The sequence below is a fragment of the Pyrgilauda ruficollis genome, unplaced genomic scaffold, assembly GCF_017590135.1.
Source record: "Pyrgilauda ruficollis isolate IOZ18807 unplaced genomic scaffold, ASM1759013v1 scaffold24, whole genome shotgun sequence".
Lineage (NCBI taxonomy): Eukaryota > Metazoa > Chordata > Aves > Passeriformes > Passeridae > Pyrgilauda > Pyrgilauda ruficollis.
The window spans coordinates 264,710-289,206 of NW_024523648.1; the positions used below are offsets into that span (position 1 = coordinate 264,710).

The 24,497-nt window shown below is 42.0% G+C and overlaps 1 protein-coding gene across 2 annotated transcripts in view; it reads right to left on the bottom strand.

The window, feature by feature from the left end:
- Nucleotides 1-18,607: 18,607 nt before the first annotated feature.
- Nucleotides 18,608-24,497, bottom strand: part of CEP85L (centrosomal protein 85 like) — a 102,417-nt gene continuing 96,527 nt past the window's right edge. For both annotated transcript variants that reach the window (XM_041470120.1, XM_041470121.1), the window contains exons 11-13: nucleotides 21,945-22,052; nucleotides 21,349-21,562; nucleotides 18,608-20,265 (exon numbers count right to left, since the gene is read on the bottom strand). In XM_041470120.1, the coding sequence (XP_041326054.1) occupies nucleotides 20,102-20,265; nucleotides 21,349-21,562; nucleotides 21,945-22,052 (486 nt within the window). In that variant the 3' untranslated portion in view covers nucleotides 18,608-20,101. The remainder of the gene's footprint in view (nucleotides 20,266-21,348; nucleotides 21,563-21,944; nucleotides 22,053-24,497) is intronic.

A 24,497-nucleotide genomic window follows, 5' to 3' on the forward strand; every position in this document is an offset into this window, starting at 1 on the left:
CATCTGGTAATTGCTGATCTGCTTGAGGTTGCAGCCGTGTCCATACTGCTGCTATGCCAGACCAAGCTCTCTAAGGTGCTGAGAGCCTTTGCTCCAGGCACTGGTTTTACCTTGCCCAACCATCTGGATTTTGCTGTGGCTTGGGGCCAGCTATCACACACTTGATGTGTTCTCTCAACATCCTTCTTGATTTTTCAATGGTTTTTGTACAAGTCCAAAGTCCTTCCATTTGTGTTCATTGTTCTAGGGACTACGAGCACTACTTGTGCTTTGGTGACATCTTCTGGATAAGGTTGCCACTGGAAGGACTAATTAACACATCTCAGCTTCTAGCCTTCTCTGTGCTTGTTGCTGATCTCTTTTGGGGAAAAAAAAAGCTCACTGGTGCCTGGTTCCAGTGATTAGCACCCTGTCTGAAATTTAGTAATGGGTTTGAGACTCCAAAGTGAAAGATGAAAATGGATCCGATTAAAAGCAAACAGAAACTGCCTACCTGGTGTTTTATACACAGGTGCAGTAGGAACTTCTGTCTTGCACTTGGATAAAAGATTTCTTTAACTTGACCTAGCATTTTCTAATTTTCCTCTTAGGACAGGACTGTACTTTGCTTCCTGTTTGTTAGACTAATCAGAGAGGTTTTTCGTGTCCAGAACAAGGTCACACATAGCCAGGTTTCCTGCTTTTAGAAGCAGATGCCTAGAAGAGAGGATAAGGTTTTTTGTTTTCCTGACAAGATTAAGTCTTTAGGTGAATATCTTTATTATAATCCTTTAAATTTAAGAGTAATGAAGTAGAATAGTATTGCCTTTTGTTTGTGGATTTGATTTTAATTTTTCCTCTGCTTTCCTTGCCACCCTGGAAAGCTGCATATGACTCCAGACATGAATTTATCCCTGCTTTTACCTACCTTATAACTCTCTTTGAGTTATACTGTTTCAATATACCAGACACTGCTGCTGAACTGTTACAAAACACCACTGAGCTGTTTCAAAACAGAACTAAACACTAACCTCAAAAATTTCTCCTATCATGGGTTATGGGAAAGCTTTCATTTTTATGAGGGCCAAATTGGAAAAACTTTGAAGGAATTTTTAAAAACATCTAGCCCAAATATTGATCCTATAATTTGTAAGTCCCTAAATATGTTTTGAAAACTTACTCACCCAAACTTTGATGGAACAGTGTTTCCCCTTTTGCTCCTACTCCCCCAGCATTCCCACATGCCCACTGTGCACCCTTCCCAGACAATCCATTTTGCCTTTGGGGCCTTCTGGGGCAGTTGTGCCCCCAGAACATTTCATTACCATCCACCCAGCACTCAGAGAAGATGCACCCACTGAACAGCACTGTGCAAGGTTAAAATAGAATTCAGGCAAGAAAAACATCTCTGTTGCTGCTCACAAGCCAGCTGTGAGTAAGCTTAGATCTTAGTAGTTTCATAGGGCTTTATATGTAGGAGTTTTATCAAATTTTTAAAGATTTAGCATTGTTGTTGTTTGCTGCTAAAGTAGAATATGTTTGCAGACAAGGTTCAGGGTTACAGGGAGACAGTCACTAGGTCTTCATATTTTCCTCCCCCCACGAGGATTCATTTACAATGCAAAGAAGGACGCTTCAGTCTAGATCATGCTGAGCAACTCTCTAAATAAGTCAAAACTACATTTCCTTTCCACTGGTGCCACTGATGAGCACCACTGAAGTGGTGAGAGCTACCTGGCTAAGACTGGATAAAGGTTGGTGTCAGGGCTGAAGGTGTTCAGGCCACAAGAACCTCTGCACATTTTATACTACCTGGAGAGCTGCTGAACAGCTGGAATGGTGTCACAAACTTGTCAGCCAGCTGCAGCACCGAAGAGAGAAATTACTGCCCTCCTCCAAGCAGTGGCTGATACAGGTCTTGTACGGATGCCACAGATCTTTGGACACACTGTCCAACTCTTGTATCCTGGCCAGAATGAAATTTGGCAAGTCCTGCCACTCTCAGGGAGAGAAAGTATGACACCCAGAAGTTTAGAAGTCCTTCTGTTAGAAGTCTTCTACCTTGATAGGTTTCTGGTCGAAGAATTTAATGATTTTCTTTCAGGAAGATGGATGGCTGCTCTCCAGGTGGCTCAGCACCACTTCCTTTCTACTCGCTTTTCTGAAGCCTGATAGTGACATTTCAAATCTAATCATAATTTAAAATCCTGGTAGGAACCAATTTCATATCTAATCTAAATCGAGTGAAATAAATAGGTTTACGCCACAGGTGAATTTGCCCTGATCTACTTCCTGCTTTTCAGAAGTCAAAAAAAGTCCCAGAAGTTTTGAAGTAGAATTTAAAGAATTACACTGTGCCTCTGATGCGAGATGTCATCAGTCAGAGATTGACAGCTGTCCTATTTTTCTTGGAACAGAGGTGGCATTGGCTGGGAACTCTATGGCAACTTTTCACTGGTCTTGTTCTGTGTTTCCTTAAGCACTGTCACAGTTCCACCCAGAAGCTCTCTGTTGCTGTGGCAGGTTGTTTCTGGAAGTTTGGAATCCCTGCTCTCTGTTTGCTTCATGCCTGTCCTCACAAAAAAAGTGACTGTGAGCATTAGGTCAAGAAGACAACCTGCCTGTAGGACACATTTGTGGTGCTTCCTAACACTTTAAAAGCTCATTGGAACTCCAAGGGCCACACTGATAAGAAGCACACTGGGTTAGGGCCTTTGTTCTCAGTTTTTCAATTCATGTGGTTCAGTTCTCTCTAAGATAAAGTGCAAAGAACTTGCACTGGAGAAACTCAAGAACTTTAGAAGTGCTGTCCTTAAAATAAGAAAAAGTCTATTAGATATAAGCATATAGATAACAAATACAGAACAATCAAAGATCAAATTGGAATGTGCTTTTTACATACTCAAGCATCTTTACATACATACTCAGGCATCTTTATATTTTCTGCCAAGAATCTCTAATTCATGTCCCAAGTGGTTGGTTTGTTGGTTTGTTTTTTTTTTTTAATTAGACATTTTTGTGCCTACATAATTACTTAAGTATATGTGTACGTATACATGTACTTATGTTACATATTTATACATCATATATTACAATTGTAAATGTATTATTTACGCCAGATTTTTTTATTCTTATTTGCAGTGGATTTTTTGAAATATTGATATTTAGCAATTTAGACACTTCAGTTTTTGGTGTTATGCGTTGAAAAATGAAGCAGTTGGCTATTTCTGGTTCTGTTTGGATGGAAATTTTGTTTAAAATTTTCCCATCTCACAAATTTTGTGCTGTTCCAAACATTATTTCAGCAGTAGTGTGCTTTTTGCTGAAGCTCCTGCAAATATTTGCCATCATAAAGGTGTTGCTACAGTGGTTTCCCATGTAAAACTCTGTTAAATGAGCAATTAAAATGATATTTAAGTGGTGTGCATCAGACAAGTCCTACAGTTAGTAGCAATTAATTTCTTATGTTTTGATGTGACAATTTTAACATCCATAAGCTTAAGCGCTGGTAGATTTTGAGGTCTCCAGAGCCTGGGTGCTTTGTGTCAAACAAATTGTTCTCTAAGAATGGCACCATTGTGTGATTGAAAGGGGAAATCGTCAGTTTAGCCTCCGTGTTTTGCTGAGATTTGCATTTCAATGACACTGAGGCAAGAGAGCAGATTTTTAATTAATGGATTTCAGATGCCTTTTTGATCATGGTTATGGGGGCTAGATGGGCTGGACTTAGACCTGTCAAGACAGTCTTACCAGTTCAGAGCTCCTCTCTCCTCTGCTTTAAAAATGTGGATGCTGCCCAGGTAACGTGTGTAGTAGGTGGAGAAATTGAAGAGTTCCTGAAAGCTACAAGGAGTGATGGAGAGCCTCATGTTCTCACCTCAGGTCTCACCATCAGGCCTGGAGTCAGCACCTTCCTCTTGCAAATTCCTCCCTTCTGTGCTTATCTTACGGTCCTACTGATGGTAAGAAAGAACTTACCTACTTATGGTAAGTTCTTTCTGTGGCTTTGGTGGTGCTTTGAGAGAGGCAGAGTGGGCTACTGCAACCGCAGCTGGCTACTCAAGTGGTACCTGAAAAAGAGAGAAGTGTTAGTCATGAATGTGTAGAGCAAAAAGATTATATTTTGTCAGTAGCATACAGGGTGAAGGCTTAGGTGCTTCACGTGAACTTGTTTGTACTCGTGTTCAATACTATTTTTTTTCCTTTTATCATCTTCTGCCCTGGCAGTAAAAAAAAAATAAATAAAAAAAAAATTGCCAAATAATATACAAATGTCAGTGGTATCATAATACCTTCTACAGTTATGTAGGAATTGCTCTTTGTAGTGTCAGCCATCCTTAGTGTGTGAAATTTTTATGAATACCTGAAATGAAATGGGCTGAGTGTCTGCCAGGATATAGACACCTTCATTGCTCTGAATTTAAATTATATGTCAGGGAAAAGAACAAGATTAAAGCTTCATGCATATTTCAAAAGAGAAATTTGGGTCATCCTGCACAAATGTTTTGTTGGTTTTTTTGGTTTTTTTTTTTTGGAGAAAGCACTGTGCTTGCCCCCATGGGAGGAGCAACTTTCTGTCCTTCACCATCCTTCTTCATCCCCTGCCTCATTAGAGGGGTCACAAATTGAGTGAGGGAGAAGCAGTGCTTGCTATACAAATGTGTATGAGCAGTGCCTGCCCCTCACAGGCTGCTTCTCCTCCCTTCTGCCCACTCCCTCCTGACAAAAGCCAAAAAGCCAGAAGCCAGGCTGTTGCCAGGGCCAGGTACAGTGTCTCCCAGAGCCCAGTGGTGGTGCGGATGGAGTGATGGGGACTCGGGCTGTGCCCTTCAGCCCAGGGGTGGGCAGGATGGCTGGGACACTGGGGAATAGGGCAGCATGAGGAGAAGCTGCACAAGCCATAGGTGGGGTGTTCAGCTCCTGCACTCTCCAAGGTCTCCTGAGGATGGTGTGTTTTTTTTCCCAAATATTTTTCTGCAGAAGTGTAAGGTAGGAGAGATTGAACCCTCCCGGGAACAAGCAGTGACCACCATCATTTGTTTTGCTGCACACCTGGCTTTGAAAGTACAGGTTTATAAATAGCCTGCTGCAATTAAAGGTGGATTTTTTTTTACAGCACTGCTAAACAGTAGCAGTCCCTGAATATGCTTGCAGAAAACAGGTTGTGCTGTGTGGTGGGAATGGACGGTGGCTGGTGTCAAACATCTCCAGAAGCTACTGCACCTCCTCATGGAGAACTGAGATGGGACCATTCTTCTATATATGATTTAGTGAAATATGTCAACTTCTTGTGTTGCCCAAATTCAACTAAGAGAAATTCCCAGCAGGAATGGCCTGAAGTGCTGATTTGCTGTCATAATGAAAAAGCTTTAGTTGTGTATCCCCTCTCTGCACCAGATACCAGCAGGGGCCTGGGAGGTGCATGGGACACACCAGCCTGGCCAGCTGCACCCCACTCTGCGGCCAGGATAAATAAGTTTCCAGCTGTTGTTATGGAGATAAATAAAGACAAAAGACTCGGTTTAAACACTTTTTCTCTTATCTTTGCAAGAGAAACAGAATAGCGGGCGGGGGAACCAAATTTCTTCCCACATTAATGAATTAACTGATGTACCCATTGCTAGGGTAAATGTTGGTTATTAAACAGTGACTGGTGATAAATCCCTAATAAAGAGAAATGTTCACCCAAGACAAAAGGTGATCCCAAATTATCTCATTGAAATGGCAAGATTTCATTCCCTTTCCTAAAAGGAAATTCTTCCAAATTGGACAAAGTGATCACAAAGTGATAACAAAGTGGAACAAACTCTCTGGCAAGGAGATATGATCAAATAAAATTCAATTGAACAAACACAGAAAATTTGCAAATGGACTTACTACAACTAAATGTACTGAAATGAAATGAAGCGCAGCAAAAAGGACCAAAATTTGCCAAAATTTTTCCCACTAAAATTCCAAAATCAGGGAAGACAGGAGACAGGAGAAGGAATTGAAGAAATGGAAATCTAAAAACAATAAAGAGAAAAATAAGACTAAGTGACAACAACAAAAGCCACTGGGATGATCCAATCCCTCTTCTTCTTACTGCAAAGTCCAGGCCTCTGGACAGTTTTACTGGGTACTCAGAGAAAATTGCTGGGCACAAAGGAAGCTACACACACACATTTAGCCTTAGTCTGGGAGTTTCCAAACATCAGGCTCATAATATCCAGGTTTCTAATTTTCAAGGTTCTTCTTGAAAATGGGTGTTTTGGGGTTTTCTTCCCTTTGTTTAATCTCCCTTCCTCTCATGAAGTGAGTTCATTTGCAGGTGACAACTCCCTGAATGACAGAGGATATCTCAAGAAGGTCCCTTGTGCTTCAAAGCTCTCCATGAGCCACACTGAGGCACCCAGGCACAAACAATTCTGACACGCACTGAACCAGCTACTTCTGTGTTGGTGATGTTTTTGTTGAAATGTCTGTCGGCTTCTCCTGTTCTCCCTTTGGTGAAGGAATAGGATCTTCCTGTTAGAAAGGTACTGCCTGCATTTTGAATGAGGAATCTGTACTGCAGGGGATTTTCTTGGCATGAGTGGATAGTCTTTATTCCTCAGGTGAATTTGCTTTATTTCCTCTTGAATCCAATTAAGTATTTATTAGTAGTACTGCTGAACATTTTTTTCCAGTCTAATTTGGTTTGTTTTGCTTTAAACAAACTTTGTAGTAGTGATTGAAAGAGCAGTACCACCAGCTCATAAAGATCTTGTTAGTTACAGATGCTTACAAGCTAACGAATTGATGTGAGTCTTCAAGACCTCATAGTCATTTCTCCAGATCCTGTTTTGCAATAACTTGATAGTTCACTTGCAGAGGAAGTTTTCTTCTTCCTAGTCAGTATTGACACAATTTTAACAAGCAGTGGTAGAAGTATGGTCTGCGGTGAGGACAGACTCCTTGCTGGACAGCACACATGAAGAGTGCCATGTAGAATGCTGAACTGAAAGCATTCAAAAATAAAAATCTCCATTTTGAAGATGCAGTTCATGGCTAGATTGGCCAATAAAAGGTATTCTCCTCAAGGCTACCCCTCTGTGAAGGGACAATTCAGCCAGAGATACTTGGATGTTTCTGAAATGACAGTGTCACCTTTTCCCTCTACATATGGTAAATGGAAAGGGTTGTGATATTGAGTCTGCCTTGGGAGATGGCCAGACATATTTTTCATTAGCTAGCAAAATGTCAAGTGGTGGGAAGAGTGATTGATAGGACAAGAAAAAGGTGCATGAGAGCAAAATGCACAGGGATTTAAGTCAGGATTGGTTTCAACCTTTGCTTTCAGTTTGTCTGTGCCAAGAGTGGCACTGAGAGCTCACACAGCTTCATTCTACTCCTTGGCTCACACCAGATCGAGTCAAGTGTCCCTTTCCCTCTCCCCATAGCTCCTGCAGTGGGTGCAGCAGAGGCAATGGACACACTGGTGTGCATACCCAGGGCCTGGCAGGCACAGAGGAGGATGGCAGCAGTGAGACGTGGGAAGTGCACTCAGGCTTGGCTGTGCTTCCTTGTATTGCAAGGGCAAGGAGTCGGCGGAAGCTTAGGAAAGCATTACTAAGTAGTAATAAAAATCTTTGGGTCATGGCTGAGGAATATTTTCAGTGTGGCTGTTGGGCCAAGATGAGTGGTGTCACCTGCCTGCACTGAGGCCAAACCCCTGCTTTCATGATGCTCCTGCCCCATAAGGAATCACTGATGCATGGGAGCATCTGCTGCTGCTGAGGTGCACCAGACACCCTTCACGTGGGCAGGGCAGGAAGTCTAGCTTATAACAGGGATAGAATCCTTCATCTGCCACAGCTAAAGGCTGGACCATAAAATGGAGTAACAGACACAGGTGGAAGGACCTCCTGCTAGATCTTTTGCGCCCATGGAGTGGGATAATATCCCAAGAAGCTGGTGCTCAGGCGTGAAACCAAGGGACAAAGTCAACTGCTTTTTTCTTTTTATCTATAACTGAAAATAAAACACCTGTGATTGTCATAATCCAAGGCCTATCCACTTCAACTAATCCTGTACATTTTGTTCTGTCCCCATCAGTGCTGCAGATCTCTGTCTGCTTGGCCAGGACTCTTCCTTGTGAAACTGCTTTATTTCTGCAATCCTGATGTTTCTTCTCCTGGTTGGGAATGAAAGAGTATAATGTGTCCACTCTTGGTCTGGGATCAAACAGCTGTACCTGAGCTTTTGAAGTTGTTCATAGTATCTTACAGTTTATTTTCCATGTACACATACACAGCCTGAAGCACTGTCAGAGCACAGAACACATGAGCAGAATTAGATCCCAGACAGCACCAGTGGGAGCAGCAGCCATGGCTGTGGTGGAGCTCCCTGCTCTGTCCCTGCCCCAGTGACCACTGGCACTGGGGAGGAAAAGCACTGTGGTGCTCCGGCTGGGAAGGGCTGCTGGGAGCTGCTGCTCTGTAAATTCAGGGGTGGATGGAGAGAAAGGGAGGGTGGGCAAGGCAGCGTCAGGTGCCTGCAGTGGGCGGGAGGCAAATCCCTGCAACACAGCCCCGAGCTGCTGAGTGATGCTGTCCCTCAACGCTCCCTTCCCAGAGGGCCAGTTCCCAAAAAAGCGAGATGCCTGAGCAAAGCACAAGTTTTTTCCACTCCCTTGGCCATTCCTCTGCAGGCACATGAGGCAACAACACTCCACCATGATGCACCAGCACAGGGTGACAATCTCTGAACCTTAGCAGGGCTTAGCAGACCCTGATGCGGGGAATCCAGCACAGATTTTAATGGCTAACAGGCTGGTTTGGTAGTTGATGAAAGAAAACTTGAGTATTGTGATAGCTCTACAGCAGGAGTAAAAAAAAAATCCCAGGTCTTCTTGCAAAAGAACCTGTGGATTCAGGAAAATCATGAAAATACGTAAATTAAATGACAACTTTTTTTCGGGTACTAGTCAGGAATGGTTTTGAAGCCTGGGGTTTTTCCCCCGTTCATTGCATGAGGAATGGATTTAGTTTTGCACAACTCCAGTAATCTCATCTCTGGAAGTGGGACAGTTTTCCTGGATTACTGAGATGGAGTGATAGGGGACTCAAGACGGGAGATGTAGCATCTCAGTTTTGTGGTCAGATTGAAAACCACTATTTTTTTTAGCATCTAGTTTTTTAGCATTTCACTTACACAGACAAGTGTGTGAATGCTCATTAGTGGAGATGCTGTCTAGCTCTCATGGAAGTTTTCATCCAGGGCTGTCAAGTTGCTTTCCAGGGGAGCCTGTGTAATTCCACTTGACATACACTGAGGCACTGAGAGGAGCTACTTGCCTGAAACCGTCCAGCTCAGCCCAAACAGAACAGCCAGAACTGCATTTGCACATTTTGTGCCTATTTTCCAGGACATGGTACCTCTGAAATACATTTCAGGCATGCCACAAATGCATGATTGGTTTGTTTGTGTCAAGAAGAAACAATTTCTTCGCTGTGTACACTGAAATAATTCAAAGCATTCCAAAGTCAGATTTAGAATATATAAGTACAGAGCTAATAAATTTCTTTTTATTTGAAGGTCAGTTTATGTAATATATTATTTTGCTTTAATTAGACAGAGACCATGTTGTGTTCTGTATTAATGTGCACATAAATTATTGTACTATGCTGGTGTGATATTTATAGATATTCTTTCTGGACATCTGTGTGAAACCCTATACCTAAGACACAGAAAATGTCACTACTGCTGCCTCAGATGACTTCTCCATAAGAACTCCTTTTATCCCCATTTTAATCATTTGAGACTGACTTGCCACATAAATGGTTTGTTTCCAAATACCCAGGGCAGGGCTCAGCTTTGACTTCTTGCCATGCTCTTCTCGTGGAACCCATCTGTCATGGGTGAAGGCTTCTCCCTGTCCCTTTTCTCCTTGGGTAAAGAGAAAAGCTGCTCCACCAGCTGCTCTGTGCTCCTCTGGCTCTGTGTTTCAGCATCCATCTAAGCCTCCTGTTCCCTGCCACACAGTGTGAGGGACTTCTCTCAGCCTGCTACAGATGACCAGGGAGAAATGTTAGCTTAAGCACCACCAAAATACAAATAATCCAGGTACTGTAGGGATCCCAGCTGCAAAGCAAGCTCTGTGGGTGTGTATATCTGTGTGTGTGACTTCTAGCCACCAAGAGGTGTTCCAAAAGGACCTGTGTAACAAGGTCACGACGAGCAATCAAATGTGCTTGGAGCACTTGATTCACTGCTGCCTTAATCTTTCCACCCCAGGCTGGGGGAGAGAAGCAACAATTCACCTTTTTCCTGCATATCCAGCCTAGCAGGCTGGGCTGCCTCCGTGAGCACCCAGCAGTGGAAGGCAACGCTGAGCTTTGGTTTTGCTTCGTGTTGCCTCATAAGCACAACTCCCATCCCTTAAAAATAGGAAGAAAAGTTCCTTGGAGAAACACAGTTGTTTAAAATCATGTCAGGAGTGCCCCACAACACGGTGTGCCTCCTGCAAAGGTTCAGATAAGCTTTGCTCCAGCACTGAACAGTGAACAGAGGGGTGAACAGGCAGCTGGCAAAATGGGGAGGGAAAAATGAGCAAGTGCAGAAATGGCACATCCAGCCTCCACAGCTCTTCAAATTTAACAGGTTTTTTTTTGCTTGACATATGTTTCAGTTCAGAATAACAAACTTTCAGAGTGTTGTACTTCACTTTTGGGGGTCAAGTTGTTTGAAAGATGGTACAAAATCAGGTTAGCATCATCACTTGCTAAATCCATTGAAGTTTTAACTGCCCTAACTGAATGAGCAATGCCTGCCACCCTCAGGAGCTGGGAAAAGACTCTTACATGTGAATAAATGAAAGGTGTAGCCAGCAGAAATTAGCTCATTTTCCAGACTTGGAATTATGCAGCAATGAAGATTTACCCACTGTGGAGGTGGCGCAGGTTAGGTGTTTAAACAAACCAGGCATGCCCAAATCTTTGGGGGGAAGTACCCACGAGTGCTGAGGGAGCTGCCTGATGTCACTGTAAGGCCACTCCTGATAATCTTTATACTCTGAGGATCCTGAAGACTGGAAGAAAGCAAATGTCATTGGCATCTTCAAGGAGGGCAAGAAACCACTCCTGATAATCTTTATACTCTGAGGATCCTGAAGACTGGAAGAAAGCAAATGTCTGGCATCTTCAAGGAGGGCAAGAAAGAGGGTTGCAGGGAACTGCAGGCTGGTCACTCTCACCTTGATCCCCAGGAAGGGGATGGAACACATTATGCAGAAAACTGTTTCTGAGCACATTAAAGACCAGCGTTTGGGAGTAGTCAGCATGGATTTTATGAAGGGGAAACCATGTGTGACTGACCTGACAGACGACAAAACAACAAAATTGTTTGCTTGGTGGAGGAGAGCAGTGGATGATATCACCTTGAGCTTAGGAAGCCTTCCAGCACTGCTTCCTGTAACATCCTCATGGACAAACTGTTGAATTTTGGATCCTATTGCAGCTGTTGGTTAATTTATCTGGAAGCCTGTAAGAGTGTAGTTGTTTTCTCATTGGAGAAGAGACTGTACTTCTTTACCAAACTAGATGTATTTACTTTATGTGATCAAGGTCTTTGACTTACCCTTTTTACTTTGTAAAGTCATCACTTGCAATGTATGTTACAAACAATCCGATTTTATTTTATATATATATATTAACAATTAAGAAAATTCCTCAGTTAAAATTGTTGATTTTTCTTTGGAAGGGGAAACATTTCTGCTTTGAACTCCAGAGCTGCTGGAAAAAGTTTAATACCCAAATGAAGTGTCTAAAGGCCTAAGTCTCCTTTTGTTTATAAAAGCTGGGATCAGTGATGAGTCTTGAGAAGGTCAAGGTAAAGTCTTACTTTGTAAAGTCATCACTTGCAATGTATGTTACAAACAATCCGATTTTATTTAATTTGTGGCAATAGTTTGTTGCCAGCTCCACGTCGCACAAACCAATCTATTGGGACTTCAGACAACTGTACAGTTTGTAAGTGTATGAGCCCTGCTCATAGATACACCACACTGTGTAGTTTTCCCAGGAGATAATAACATTAGAATAAGGTAAAGTCTAGTCAATTTTTTTTTTTTTAATGATCAATTTTGTACTTATTCTTACACTCTCAATGTGTTTTGGAGTAACACTGAAAATGCATAGTGTTAATCTGCCTGGTACCCCCATGTTCTTAACTGCTCTCTCAGCCCTTTGTGGGATCATTTCTTGTGCTGACCTTTACAGTCACTGCATCAGAACTTTGGGGAAGATTTGGGACATTTTAAAAATGTAGCACTTTGAGAAGACAATTTTCTTTTTAAAAGTCTAGGTGTTTTCAGCTCTGCTCATCTCCAAGATATAAATGGATGTCTGAGAGAGCCAGGTCTGAGCAGATCATCACTTTTGCTTAAGTGACTAGCAACACCCCCCATACCGGGCCAGCACGGGGCTGGTGCACTGCCCTGGTGACTGCACACAATTTGGGCTTGCTCAGGGCACAAAGCCACCCAGGCAGTGGCAAACTCAGGCTCTGAAGTTGCCACTGGCCAGGAGCAGGATATATGCACTCGCTGGCCTTCCACAGTGATAATTAATTTTTATGAATGAGGGTGAGGGAAAGGATGTTAAAAACAGATTGATAATAATAGGCTTTTAATTAAAATGTTCATACCACAATTTAAACTAAAAATATCCCATTACTTATCTTCGCTACTTCCCAGGCACCAAGGCAGTGGGTGATAATGTAACTAATGATCTGACTGTCACTGGCTTGTATAATGAGGTGTGTCTGGGGGCTGACGGGATTACGCCATCAATCAAGGTCCTTTGCAGCGTTCCCTCCTCCAGCAGAGTTCTCAGCAGGGCAGTGTATGCCCGTGCCAGCAACCTCCCAGCTGTGGCCTTTATTGTCTCTTCCCAAAGTGAGGAGCTCCCATGAGGGGTGTAGAAGCCGGGATGAAAACTGGGATGATTTTCTGCACATGGTTATAGTGTTTCAGGGGTGATTTTGCTGGGAGATGGTTGCTTTGTGGCTTTAACTTGCCAGTAAACCATTTACTGAAAAAGTTGCTGACCAAAGGAGGCTCCAGAAACTGGGTCCTGCCATGCCAGCTGTGATGTAGAGGACAATCAGGCACTGCCCAGATTAACAGACTGCAGCTGTGTCACTGCAGGGCCCGTCCCACAGCCAGGATGTGTTTCCAGCAGGACAGAGGGTCCTCACCAGCCCAGCCTGTCCTGCTGCAGGCTGCCCTGCAGGTCTGAACTTGTCCCAGGCACCAGCATTACTTTCAGGCCACCTTAAAACAGTTTTTGAACAGCTCAAGTGTCTCTGCATTGAGGGAAGATGGATCATCTTAAAGGTTGTGTCATCACCCACTCTGATAAAAGCTCTCTCCCTCCCCGTTGCTGGATTGCCCCCAATTAACTTACAATAAATTAGGCATCATCTGATTTAACTATTATGAGATCAAAACCAGCAGAAGGTTAAAAAATGCATTGGTCCATTAAGTCCTATTGTCCCCATTGCCTGGCTCCTGTGAATGCACCTCAGCAGGGCTGCAAAGGGTGAGGGGTCTTCTCAAGGCACCAGGAAAATCCGGCTTCTGGCCCAGCTCACACTGAAGCTCCGTGACCAGCTCTGGTGCCGGGAGAGGCTCCTGATGCTCCACAGGGGAGAGCTCAGCCCTGGGAGCCGGGCTGGCAGCGAGCTGGCCCAGCACCAGGACAGGATACGGCTGAGCCCCCAGCCCAACGCAGGCTGGCAGCAGTGGGGCTCAGAAATTCCCTCCTTTGGCACCTGGGGCCACCTCAAACTCAGCAAAACCTGTTCGGTCTGGGAGGGGTTTTGGCATCTCCCTGGCAGCTACCTGCATTCCCACGTTTTAATGTAGGGGAGACAAGCTTTTTTGATATTAAATTCTATTCAGGTCCCACACAGGAGGAGTTTTCAGCCAGAAAACTCTCTTACAACCACATTTAGTGTCACAATTCAGTCTCCCAGCAGGAGACACCATTTTTCCCAACCAGATCTATACAATGGTTTCCTTTTGCCTTCCTTCAGGCAAATGCTTTCGCAGGCACACAGGCCATTAAATCCATTTTCTGGTCTATTAATACCTACAGGTTGCATTCTTCAGGAGAGCTGCCAAACTGCTCATCAAAGCACCTCAAAACATGAGCTGAACCTATCAGGTTTTCCACAGTCAGGCTCCGACTCCATGACTTGAAGCGCGCCTTTATCTCCACGAAATTCAGACCTGTGACACCAAGAAAAGGAGGAGAAAAGCAGCAGCTGCCCCCAAAGGGGGAGTAACTGACACAAAGCCGGAAAAGAAATACGCACATACTAAAATGTAATTAAAAAACATAGTTCATACCTTGCCACTTGGAAATTTTCCAACTATACTGAACCCATTCATTTACAAAACAAACGACCCGGCACATAGACTTAATTTACATAAGGAAGGCAATGTACCGAAGATTTACCTGCTGCAAATTGTCCTCATTCAAGATGCTGCAGTGTTATTTGCAGTGTTATTGTTTAAGGCTTCATTTTTGCCCACATGTGGAGCTGTATTTTGTTTGTGGAATAAAAGGCAACAGAACATTTTCTACCACTACAGCTGCTAGCAGTACTTTAGTCTTTGTACTTTGAAACAAAACCTGACTTTGAGCAGCTCACAAAAGGCCACCCTCAGCAACCTACGAAAAGCTGGCATCTGTGCAGCCTGTTACCCGTATTTACACAGGGCACAGGACGTTTTTGAGTTAGAAGCCCGTCACACGAACTTCAGTCGCAAAGCTGGAGAAAAGCAAGTGATGTCTACCATATACAATGCTTTGCCTAACTGGAGTGCATTTCTCAGTGCCTTTGAAAAGAAAAGCCAGTGCCAGCTTTTGTGCCCTGCACGATGGAGTGTGAGGAAGGGAGGACACCACTCTACATGCAAAGCTCATTCAGCACCTGATGCTCCAAACAGGTTCCAAGATTTATCCCAGGGAACTGTGAAAAAAAACCTTTTGGGTGACCCCACTTCCCTCTACACTTGCGAAGACTCCTGTCAGATTGACTAAAATCCTTATCCTTTGACTTTTCCTCAGAGTAACTTGACATGGAAGTCAGCGCTGCTGGGTTGTGTTGGGCCGTAGTGACCTGCAGTATTTCATGCAGCAGGGATTACTGACTTCTGCCTGTAATTTTGTGCTTAGTCTTTTAAACCTGTGCTTAGTCTTTTTAAACTTGTGCTTAGTCTTTTTAAGACCTGTGATCTCTCCGATCAGCATCCAAGATGGCCAACAGAAGCATCTATCTAAAACACCATCAGGGAATGCTGCTCTAAAATCCTTTTATCATACAGCAATAATAGGTTTTAAATCAAGGTCTTGATTTAGAAAAAAATAGAACAAAACATAAGGCCAGGAAGAGAGACCTTGGTCAACTGGTATTTCGGCAGAACAGACCTCTTAAGAGAAGCTGGGGTGGGTGTTGGGAAGATGTTTCACGATTTCTTTCTTGCCTCCAGCTTTGATCACTTCTGTCACATGCCAGATACTGGACAAATGAGAACTGTGAAAAATTCACTTTTGTAACAAAATTTATTTCTGCTCTGTGGATACAAATCCCAAACATCAACAAACAAATTCCAGTGGAAAAATACCAGTCATTAACAATGAAAACTTTTATTATTATTTAATAAATAGAACTTTGGCATTCAAAATTCTAGCTGTAAACCCTACTTTAAAAAAAATTACAAAAAGAGGCAAGAACAACAAGCCTAAAGCTGAGCCAGCCAGTGGCTCCGTTACTTTTTACAATGAACACATTGTGATTAAGTCATGACAACTCTATTTACATATGAGGTATTCTGAGCAGTTCAAAAATTGAACCCAATTTACAAAACTACCAGTCTTCAGGGACTGATCCAGTACATATGTCAGCTGTGCTTTTAAAAAAGAGCTCCAGACACTCCTCCCCACTGAACTAATAATATACTGTAATTAATATACAGAGAAAAAACACATTATGATTTGTGTTTCCTGCTCACACATCATATTCAAAGAAGCTGCATACAACAACCAGCCTAACATTCAAAGTGTACACCTAGTACCTAGTTTCAGTATTTCTTTTTCTAGACATTATGCAGGAGTTCCTACTAAAAAAGCTTATTAACAAAGTAATGGCAGGTGAGAAGAAAACAAGGTGCAGTCATCAGCACGCTAACAACTTATCTGAAGTTCCAGGGAGACATACATTTACTTCAGGCTAAAAAGGCACAAAGGTATGCAGCTGTGGAATTAATATTGCTAATGAGCTACTGGAATAAATCATCCCTTTATTAACAACCATTGAGCTGTTTGCAGTCCAAGAATGCAGATTAGTTCAGATTTTTTCTCCACTCATGGTAGAACTGAGAAGAGCACAATTATACTTCCAACTGCGCCTGCATCACACCACTGAGAAGGACAAGGAAGACTGGAGCAAATTATGCCCTGATGGAGAGACCGCAGCTTGCTGTCACTGCCCGTGCTACAGCAGCAGGTCATGGAGAAAAGGGTTTGCTTTCTTCCTCTCCTTGCGCTCTTACCCTTCCCAAGAAAAACCAAAAAAATGTATGAAACAAAAGACAGGTAGCAAGGGCAAAGGAAGGAAGGAAACCTTTTGAAGTGAAAAGGACGGAATTTCAGCTCTTGAATGACTTCATGACCACCGTCAGTTTCAAATGCTGGAGCCTGAGTGGGTGGTTACAGCAAATCTCCACAATTTCACACACCTGTCACACCACAAAGCTGCACAGCAGAGTTCAGCAACCCAAATCACATTTACATGACTGAGCTGTGTTACTTCTATATAGTAAATACTTCTATATAGTGAATACATCAGCTATAGCTTGACGGATGACGATTACTTTTCATGTCTTTTTCAAAATACATTCTTAAATACAGTAGTTACTGTAAGTATCTTCTAGAGGATCATATAAATTCTACCTGAAACTGTACAAAATGTTACTGTATAGTTTGCTGGCAGCCAGAACAGTACAGTATCCATTCATCTGCAGTTGTTTTCAGCCCTTGGGATTGTCTAATAGCTACAGCAAAAAGTTGTCATGACTAAATCGAAGCAATTCCAATGTTAACATTCGTTAATCACCTCTGTATTAAATATGCTGAATGAGACCACACACACTACATTTTAACCAATTAAACAGTCATGCATATCTTAGACAAAGCTTATTCCATTTAGAGGCATCTGTAAACTGATGCATATATAGTAATTGCTACCACTACAACAGGCCAAATTTTAAGAAATCAAAGCAAAGTACAGTATCGCTGTAAATAATCAATTGGTAGTCTGCTTCTTTGGCTCACACATCCATCATTTACCTCCCTACTTTAATTTGACTGAGGCAGATAAACTCAGGGGGTTTTAAATCAAGTGCTTTCAAGTCAACATAAATATTACAGATTCTGTAACAAAACCATTAGAACACAAGATTACAGCACTGCAATCAAAAGTATTATGAATAAAATGGGATCTCCTCCCAGAGGGACTTTCAACTAATACTTGAAGAGCATAAAAGCTCTGAAGTGCTTGGCAAATATAAACTTTGCAGTACAGTATCACAATTTAGCAGGAGGGACAGTGGAGAAATACCAGCCAAGTGACAAGCTTAACAGTTCAAAGTGACTCAAAAGATCTCCTGCTCCCCTGTAATTGCTCTATTAAACTCCTTGTTAATTCTATCAAATGTAGATTTATGTGGGTTTTGGTGATTTTTTTATAGGTACAACACTGCCATCTAAGGAAGCAATAATGTGTAACTTGTGTGGTTCCTCTCTCCCTAATATTTCTAATTTATTATCTGAAATGCTATTGTTGAATTCTGGTAGGAGACAGATGCCATAAAATAAAGACTACTTCACTGCAGGGACAAACCCAACCAACCACAACAGAGGAACGAGCTGAAGCCTTAGTCACAAAAGCCAGCACTGTCAGAAGCACAGCAAACTGTGCAAGCCCATTGGTACAAAGATCCTTGTTTTCAGTTTTGCACTAGTACAAAAGCACACTTTTGATGCAGGTGTGTATTAATGTGGAATTGATATTGTTAATGAGCTACCAGAGTAAATAATTCCTTTAGACAACAACCACTGATCTGTTTGCAGTCTAAGAATGCAGATTAGCTCAGAACATCTTTTCCCCACTCATAGCAGAACTCATCATATCAATGAGAAGAGCACAATTATACTTTCAACTCCACCTGCATCACACCACTGAGAAGGACAAGGAAGACTGGAGCAAATTATGCCCTGATGGAGAGACTGAAGTGTGCCTACAGAAAGAGCACAGAAATTTAAAATAAAATGGCCTAGTTTTTTTTCCTTGAAGTAGACACTAGATAACTTCACTTGTGATTTTATCTAGACACTGTTTTAGTGCTCACAGGAGCAGAACCAGTCAGATTAATCTATCTGATAACAGCATGTAGCAGTCATATAAATAGCAACACTACTTTTCACAAATTAGTCCAAGTCTACTTTCAGGACAGAGAAAACTGTCAAATAAATAAATCCATACAGCTAAAAACAATTAAACCACTAAATTATAGAAACAACATTTCTATATTTTAACAGTAACTGTTAAACAATGAACAGAAAGCAACACATCACCAAATCAGAAAACTGAAATATTCACTTTTGCCATAAAAATGTTACCCTAGAATTAACTTGGTTTGAATTGCTAAGCTTTCCAAGAGATTTCTGCTGTTATCCCCACTCCAGATCAGTTGACTGACTTGCACCCTAAGGATCCGAAACCTTCTTGCAATACCATACAAGTAAGTGATGCATGTATTTTTTTCTTAACAGTGGGATTTAAAAGTGGTTTTACTCTTTGCAAGTTTTTGTTTCCTTCAGTTAAATACTATTTCCCACCATGCATAACTGTGCAACTAACTTGCAGTGATGTTCCTGGAAACATCATCTGTTCCATGGCAGTTAAAGAGCACTGCCAAGTGACACTCATTGAATAAGCTATGGAACATGAGCTTACTATTTTATGTAACTGCTTCCTACAAAAATGGAGAAATCAAGACTTTCCAAACAATGTGGAAAATTTTTCAGTCCTCAGATAACCAAGTATTTTGTACTGCTAACTGGAAACATTCTGTTTTGAGCCTTAATTTTGCCAAGAGTCAAACACCCTTTTTGTAGTCGTGCTAAAAATGGCTGAGGTGGTGCACAACCTTTATGAGAGACCTTCAGGAACAAAATACAGCAACATTTGGAAATTGAAAGGACCTAAGGGGAAAAATAAGCACAAACACTAAAATACAGTTGCTGGTTGTTTTGGGGATTTTTTTCTTATAGCCATGGAATATGCTGCAGTTTTATGTCTTACAGCTTCTCTGGTTTGTCACAGACTTTGAACGATTGAAACTTCTTACAGCAGCATGAGAGTATTTCAAACTATCTGATACAGCTATATTTTAGGGACTCATTTGCACAAAGGAGTTAAACCTGGGTTTTTTCTGCTACTGGACAAACAAAGTAGACATCCATTACTAAAAACATCTTTCTTATATCCTAATTTTTGACAACTTGGAGAGCAATTATTTTTTGAGTGTTCCAAGATTGTTCTAATTGCAATTCTTAGAGTGAAGTGCAGTGGCAGAAGCCTCTGGCTTCATCATGTACAGCCAGACATACACATGCATAGGTTCTTGAACCCTCTCCCCTAAGATCTGAACTCAGATAATGCCACACAAACCCTTGATGAAGGAAAGGACAGAGTTGTAGCAGCACGGCTGTTCCAAAGCTCTGGATCCAAAACCTAGGCAAAGCAATAAAATGAGCCCAAATGAAGGAAACAGAGCGTCCAACTGAATCATTCTTCACAGCTTGTTCCTACATTCAGTAGTTTGGAGAACAGACTTCTTGCAGTTTGTACCACTGTTCACACGATGACTGCCCCCTGCACACCAGACTCCCGAGATCCATTACACACAGCCCTCGGAGATGCGTGTCTGGTGCTATTTGCAGCCTTCCCATATGGCTCCTTAATGGAAATGCAAAGACCTGTGACACAGCAGGACCTAGCAAGTCATTCGCTACAGGACGGAGTGCTGTCACTGAGTGATGCAGTTGTCCCCCATGTCCTGAGCGTAACGGTCCGACATGATCGTCCTTAGCTCATCAATTTCCTTCCGCAGCTGGCAAACGTCCGAGAGCTTCTTCGAAAGGGTCTCTGTGCTGTGGTAATTTTCACTCTCTTCAGATGAGCAGCTCAGTGCTACAAAAAACAACACCCAAGGTTAAAGCTCCAGCAGCTGTGTCCTGTGACTACCGCAACTGGTCACCTCCTTGGAAATAAGAGGCAGGTCATTATAAATACATCAAGACAAATCACGCTTCAGCGTGATGAAAAGTCTACAAAATAAGGTACCATGTGAACTTAAAACTCAATTCAGAGCCCATCAGCGCTTCTCTGAAAGACATGCTTTTCTGTCTGCACCAAGATCTAGACTTCCTGAAGTCTGATGAATCAGAACAGCAGTGGAAAAAAATAAATAGAGATTTCTAGAGACTTCAGGGGTTTCTACAGCCACTCAGAAAAGAGGGCTAGCAGGTGTGTAGCAGCTCTTGCTGCACAAACACTGTACTTTACGTTTCTACCTTGCTGATGCTTCAGTTTGGCAACCTGTCTACCTGATGAATTCTAATTAACACTGAGAAAACATCTGAATATGATACATTCAGGTCAACACAACCATCTTATTAGAAGGAAAGACCTGACATAAATTTTGTCTGACTGGCTTTAGGGCATGCTTCTCATTTCCTGGTTAAATTTAACAGCTTAGTAAATGAACAGCACAAGAGATGAAGTTACCAGGCACAAGGCTTATTTAAAACACCTGGACATCCCCACTCCCAAACCAGACCTATACATATTCATGCAGTAGATGGACAGTCCTATCACTTGACCCCAAAGGCTTTAAAGCAAAAGCACAAGATGCGTTTAGCATCTCTTAACTCTCACAGTGACTGCAGTGTGTCTTGGGAGGGAAAGACACCTGGCCAACCACCTTTCTTTTCTAGAGCAGTGAACATATCCATGATTGGGTCCACATGAAGAGCCAGCTACCTGCTCTCCTGACTGGCAAGGACCTGTGTGGTCACATGCCTGTAGTGGCCCAGAGGCACTAAGAGCCCAGCTTTTCCAGGGAGCTCCATGAGTTCATGCACCACTGCTCCCATCTGCATAGCAAGGGGACACAAGCTTGTCCACCTGGCAAGTTCAAGCACCACATTAGCTAAACTGTTATTCCTTTGTGTCAAAACATTTATTAAACACTGGAAAGTCAACATCACTTACATCTGATTCCCAGCAGTAATGAAAGGTTAGGCTCCTTGCCCTGAGCTCTCTGGGTGAGAATACTGCACAGTGCTTTCAAGTCAAACAAGCAGTGGGACATTTCCTTGAACAACTGGTCTGCTACAGGCATCTTCTCAGATACTGGCTGCCTGGACTGCTCCACCAGCCTCATCTGCTCCTTCAGGCAGGCATTCTCTTCCATCAGTCTTTGGTTCTTTGTGAAAAGCAAATGGAAAAAAGGGGAAAGTTAGTCTGCAGCATTCACTGTAGCAGAAAATTTCAAGCCACAAATAGTACAATTAAAAATAATTAATCTCCAAACATACAATCAATATTTCTGTACCCCTCCAAAGAACAACATACAGACAGCTTTTATACGGCCATTTCACGTTATCATTACTTAGCCATCTTCACCCTTTAAGCTCTCACTTCTTGAGACAGGGGTGGTATACATTATACATATGCATGGGAGCCAGGATATTTAAGTATGTAATTAAGCTCATAAAGCCTTACCAAGGGATCTTATAATCATTCTATAAGGTTCTTCCTGGCTCTGGTGTGGTGGGGAGTTGGGTTACTGGTGCTATTTTACTTACTTCAGAGAGAGTTTTATTGAGCTGCTCTATATGTCTTTCTTTTTCCTCAAGTTCATTTGTCATCTTCTGAATTATCAGCTTTTCTTGTGAAAGCTTCTCTTGCATAGACTGAAATGAATGAAAACGCAGGTTAATGATCTTAAACAACAACAAATAAAAAAACCCACTGCAACATGGAATCACTTGCTGTCAATTCCCCAGTTTTCACTCACAGAGCTCAAACTGAGAAATCATAAGATACTGCCCAAATGGAATTTTCAGGGTGAATTCAGCATGAGCACAGGTGCCTTTACTCTTGAAAGTATTCATATTTATTCCACTACTTGGCTTGTAAATCTGCAGATATGTCTTTTCAGGTTATCTGGCAAAATTCAGAAAGAGGAATATTCAAGCCATCTTATCTGAATACTAACAATGAATAGACACTATATAAACTCCTGGTGCTTTCCAACAGAGAGATCTCTTCAGCTGTGACTTGCCACCTGTAAGATTTATCAGTACTGATGAGAAGGCAGGGAGTAATGAGAGGCAACACTACTTGAAGTTTTTAAAGGCCTGGCTGGTCACAGGAGGTGTTGCAGCATTGACAGAATTTCCCAGTCAGCTAACACCACACAAGCAGTGGGGACTCTGTCATACTCTTTGCAAAACTGGAAAACAATGGTGCTAACATTTACAGACTTAACGTGGACTAAGAAACCCCCAACACTTTATTTTCACGTCAGCAGTAGGAATGAGCAGGCAGAACCCAGATATGATTACTTGTTTTTAAAACCATTTTCCTACACTTGACCTGCTGCTCTTTTAACCCACAGCGTGCCCCTCCAAAGGAAGTGCTGAAGTAACGTGCATCCTAAAGATAAGCTCTTTGAGAAAGCACAGCCACACACACCAGTGGGAGGAAGGAGGCAAAGGAAACACCCTGGGCCAGGAGAGGGCAGGAAATAACTGCTTCAGGCATTTCCTTTGCGTGCTTGCAGATGAGCAGAACCTGCAGTGATGTTGAATTGTTGTCTTTAATTTTTTACAAACATTATCTACTGAGAAAAATCGCCATTACTAGGTTGGACTGAAGGTCCTTCAAGCTCCATCTGTGGCATACAGATGTCATACTTAAGAAGCATGAAGTGAACAGGGCAATGCCAAAAACACCCTCCCAGCTTCCAAATATCTTCCAATTTTAACAGTCATTGTTGAAGATCAAGTTCAGGGACATCCAGTGCCCCAGCTGTGATAGATGCACTAGGACTACCACTGACATGTTTCACGTTCATGTCAACAACAGACAAAAAAGGTTTGACTGTGCAGCCTTCTGGAAGGGGGGAGGTGGTAGGAAAGACAGGGGGAGAAATATTAACCTTTCCCAGTATATTTTCAAACTATATCTGCCACTAAACTTACATGAGTCTGTAAACTAAGCAAAAAAACAACTTTTAGAATATTCCATGCAATGTGCACATGTCCAGCTCAAGAACTGCTCCATGTAATGGGAACTACTAGAAGTAGAAATCAGTGTTTATTTTTAAAAGATACACCTAAGATCTGTCATTCTCTGTCACCCTCATCTTAAAGCTCAGAAAAAGAACACATGCTTAACAGCTTGACTGGACCTATAGTGCTAAGATTTCCATGTTTCTCATGGTGCTATGAATTCCTCATACTTCACCCTTAATTTTTCCATATGCTTTCCAAAGTTACAATTTGGTGGCAATATTCCCAGCCTGGCACAGTTGGTGTTTATTGTGACTGACAAGATTGACAGACGTACCTTGGGTAACATAGGCATTGTACAATCTGACTTACTTCTACTCTCTTTTTCTGTACCAAAACTGTTAGTTTTGTGATGTCCAAATTAATCATGTAAATATAAATTTCTTTTTAGAACACAACTGTCATCTACAATTTTTCTCTTTCTAAAGATGCACTATATATGCAGCACAGCATCTTGCCAAGACCAACAAAAATTTTAATTCCTTTCACTCAGAACAAAAAATCAATGAAGTAAAACCATACCAGGAAGATCAAAATAATTTCACCATGATTATGAGCAAATAGAAACTAATACTGCTTTATACAATTGCTGTCTGAAACGGAATTTGTTTTCAGCTTGCAAGTTAAAACCAATGAACTGAAATACATTCCCAAGCATAAGTTCACAATGTGGCAGAAGACAGGGAATAAAATTAGATCATCTTAGCAGAAGATAAATTGCATCTCTGTGCTGATAAAGGATTTCAATTTCTAATGAGCTGATTTTCAATGCTTCACAGGTCAAAAGTATGGAAGGCCAGGAGATCAAGGATACGAAGAAGCTCCTAGAGTCTACAAGTAATTTGAGGGCTGACACCATTTTCAAATCTTATTTTCTGTCCCCATATAAAATACCTCAAGAGGAAAAGCAAGAGAAAGTCCTGGAGAACAGTACCCTGTTCACAGACAGTCACAACTATTCAGCATTTCCCAGTCCAGCTCCCTAAAGTCATGTCAGGCTAAGCATACAAAACACTGAAGATCACTGGTTCCAAGATAATAAAGGTGATGGTGAGAAAAAAG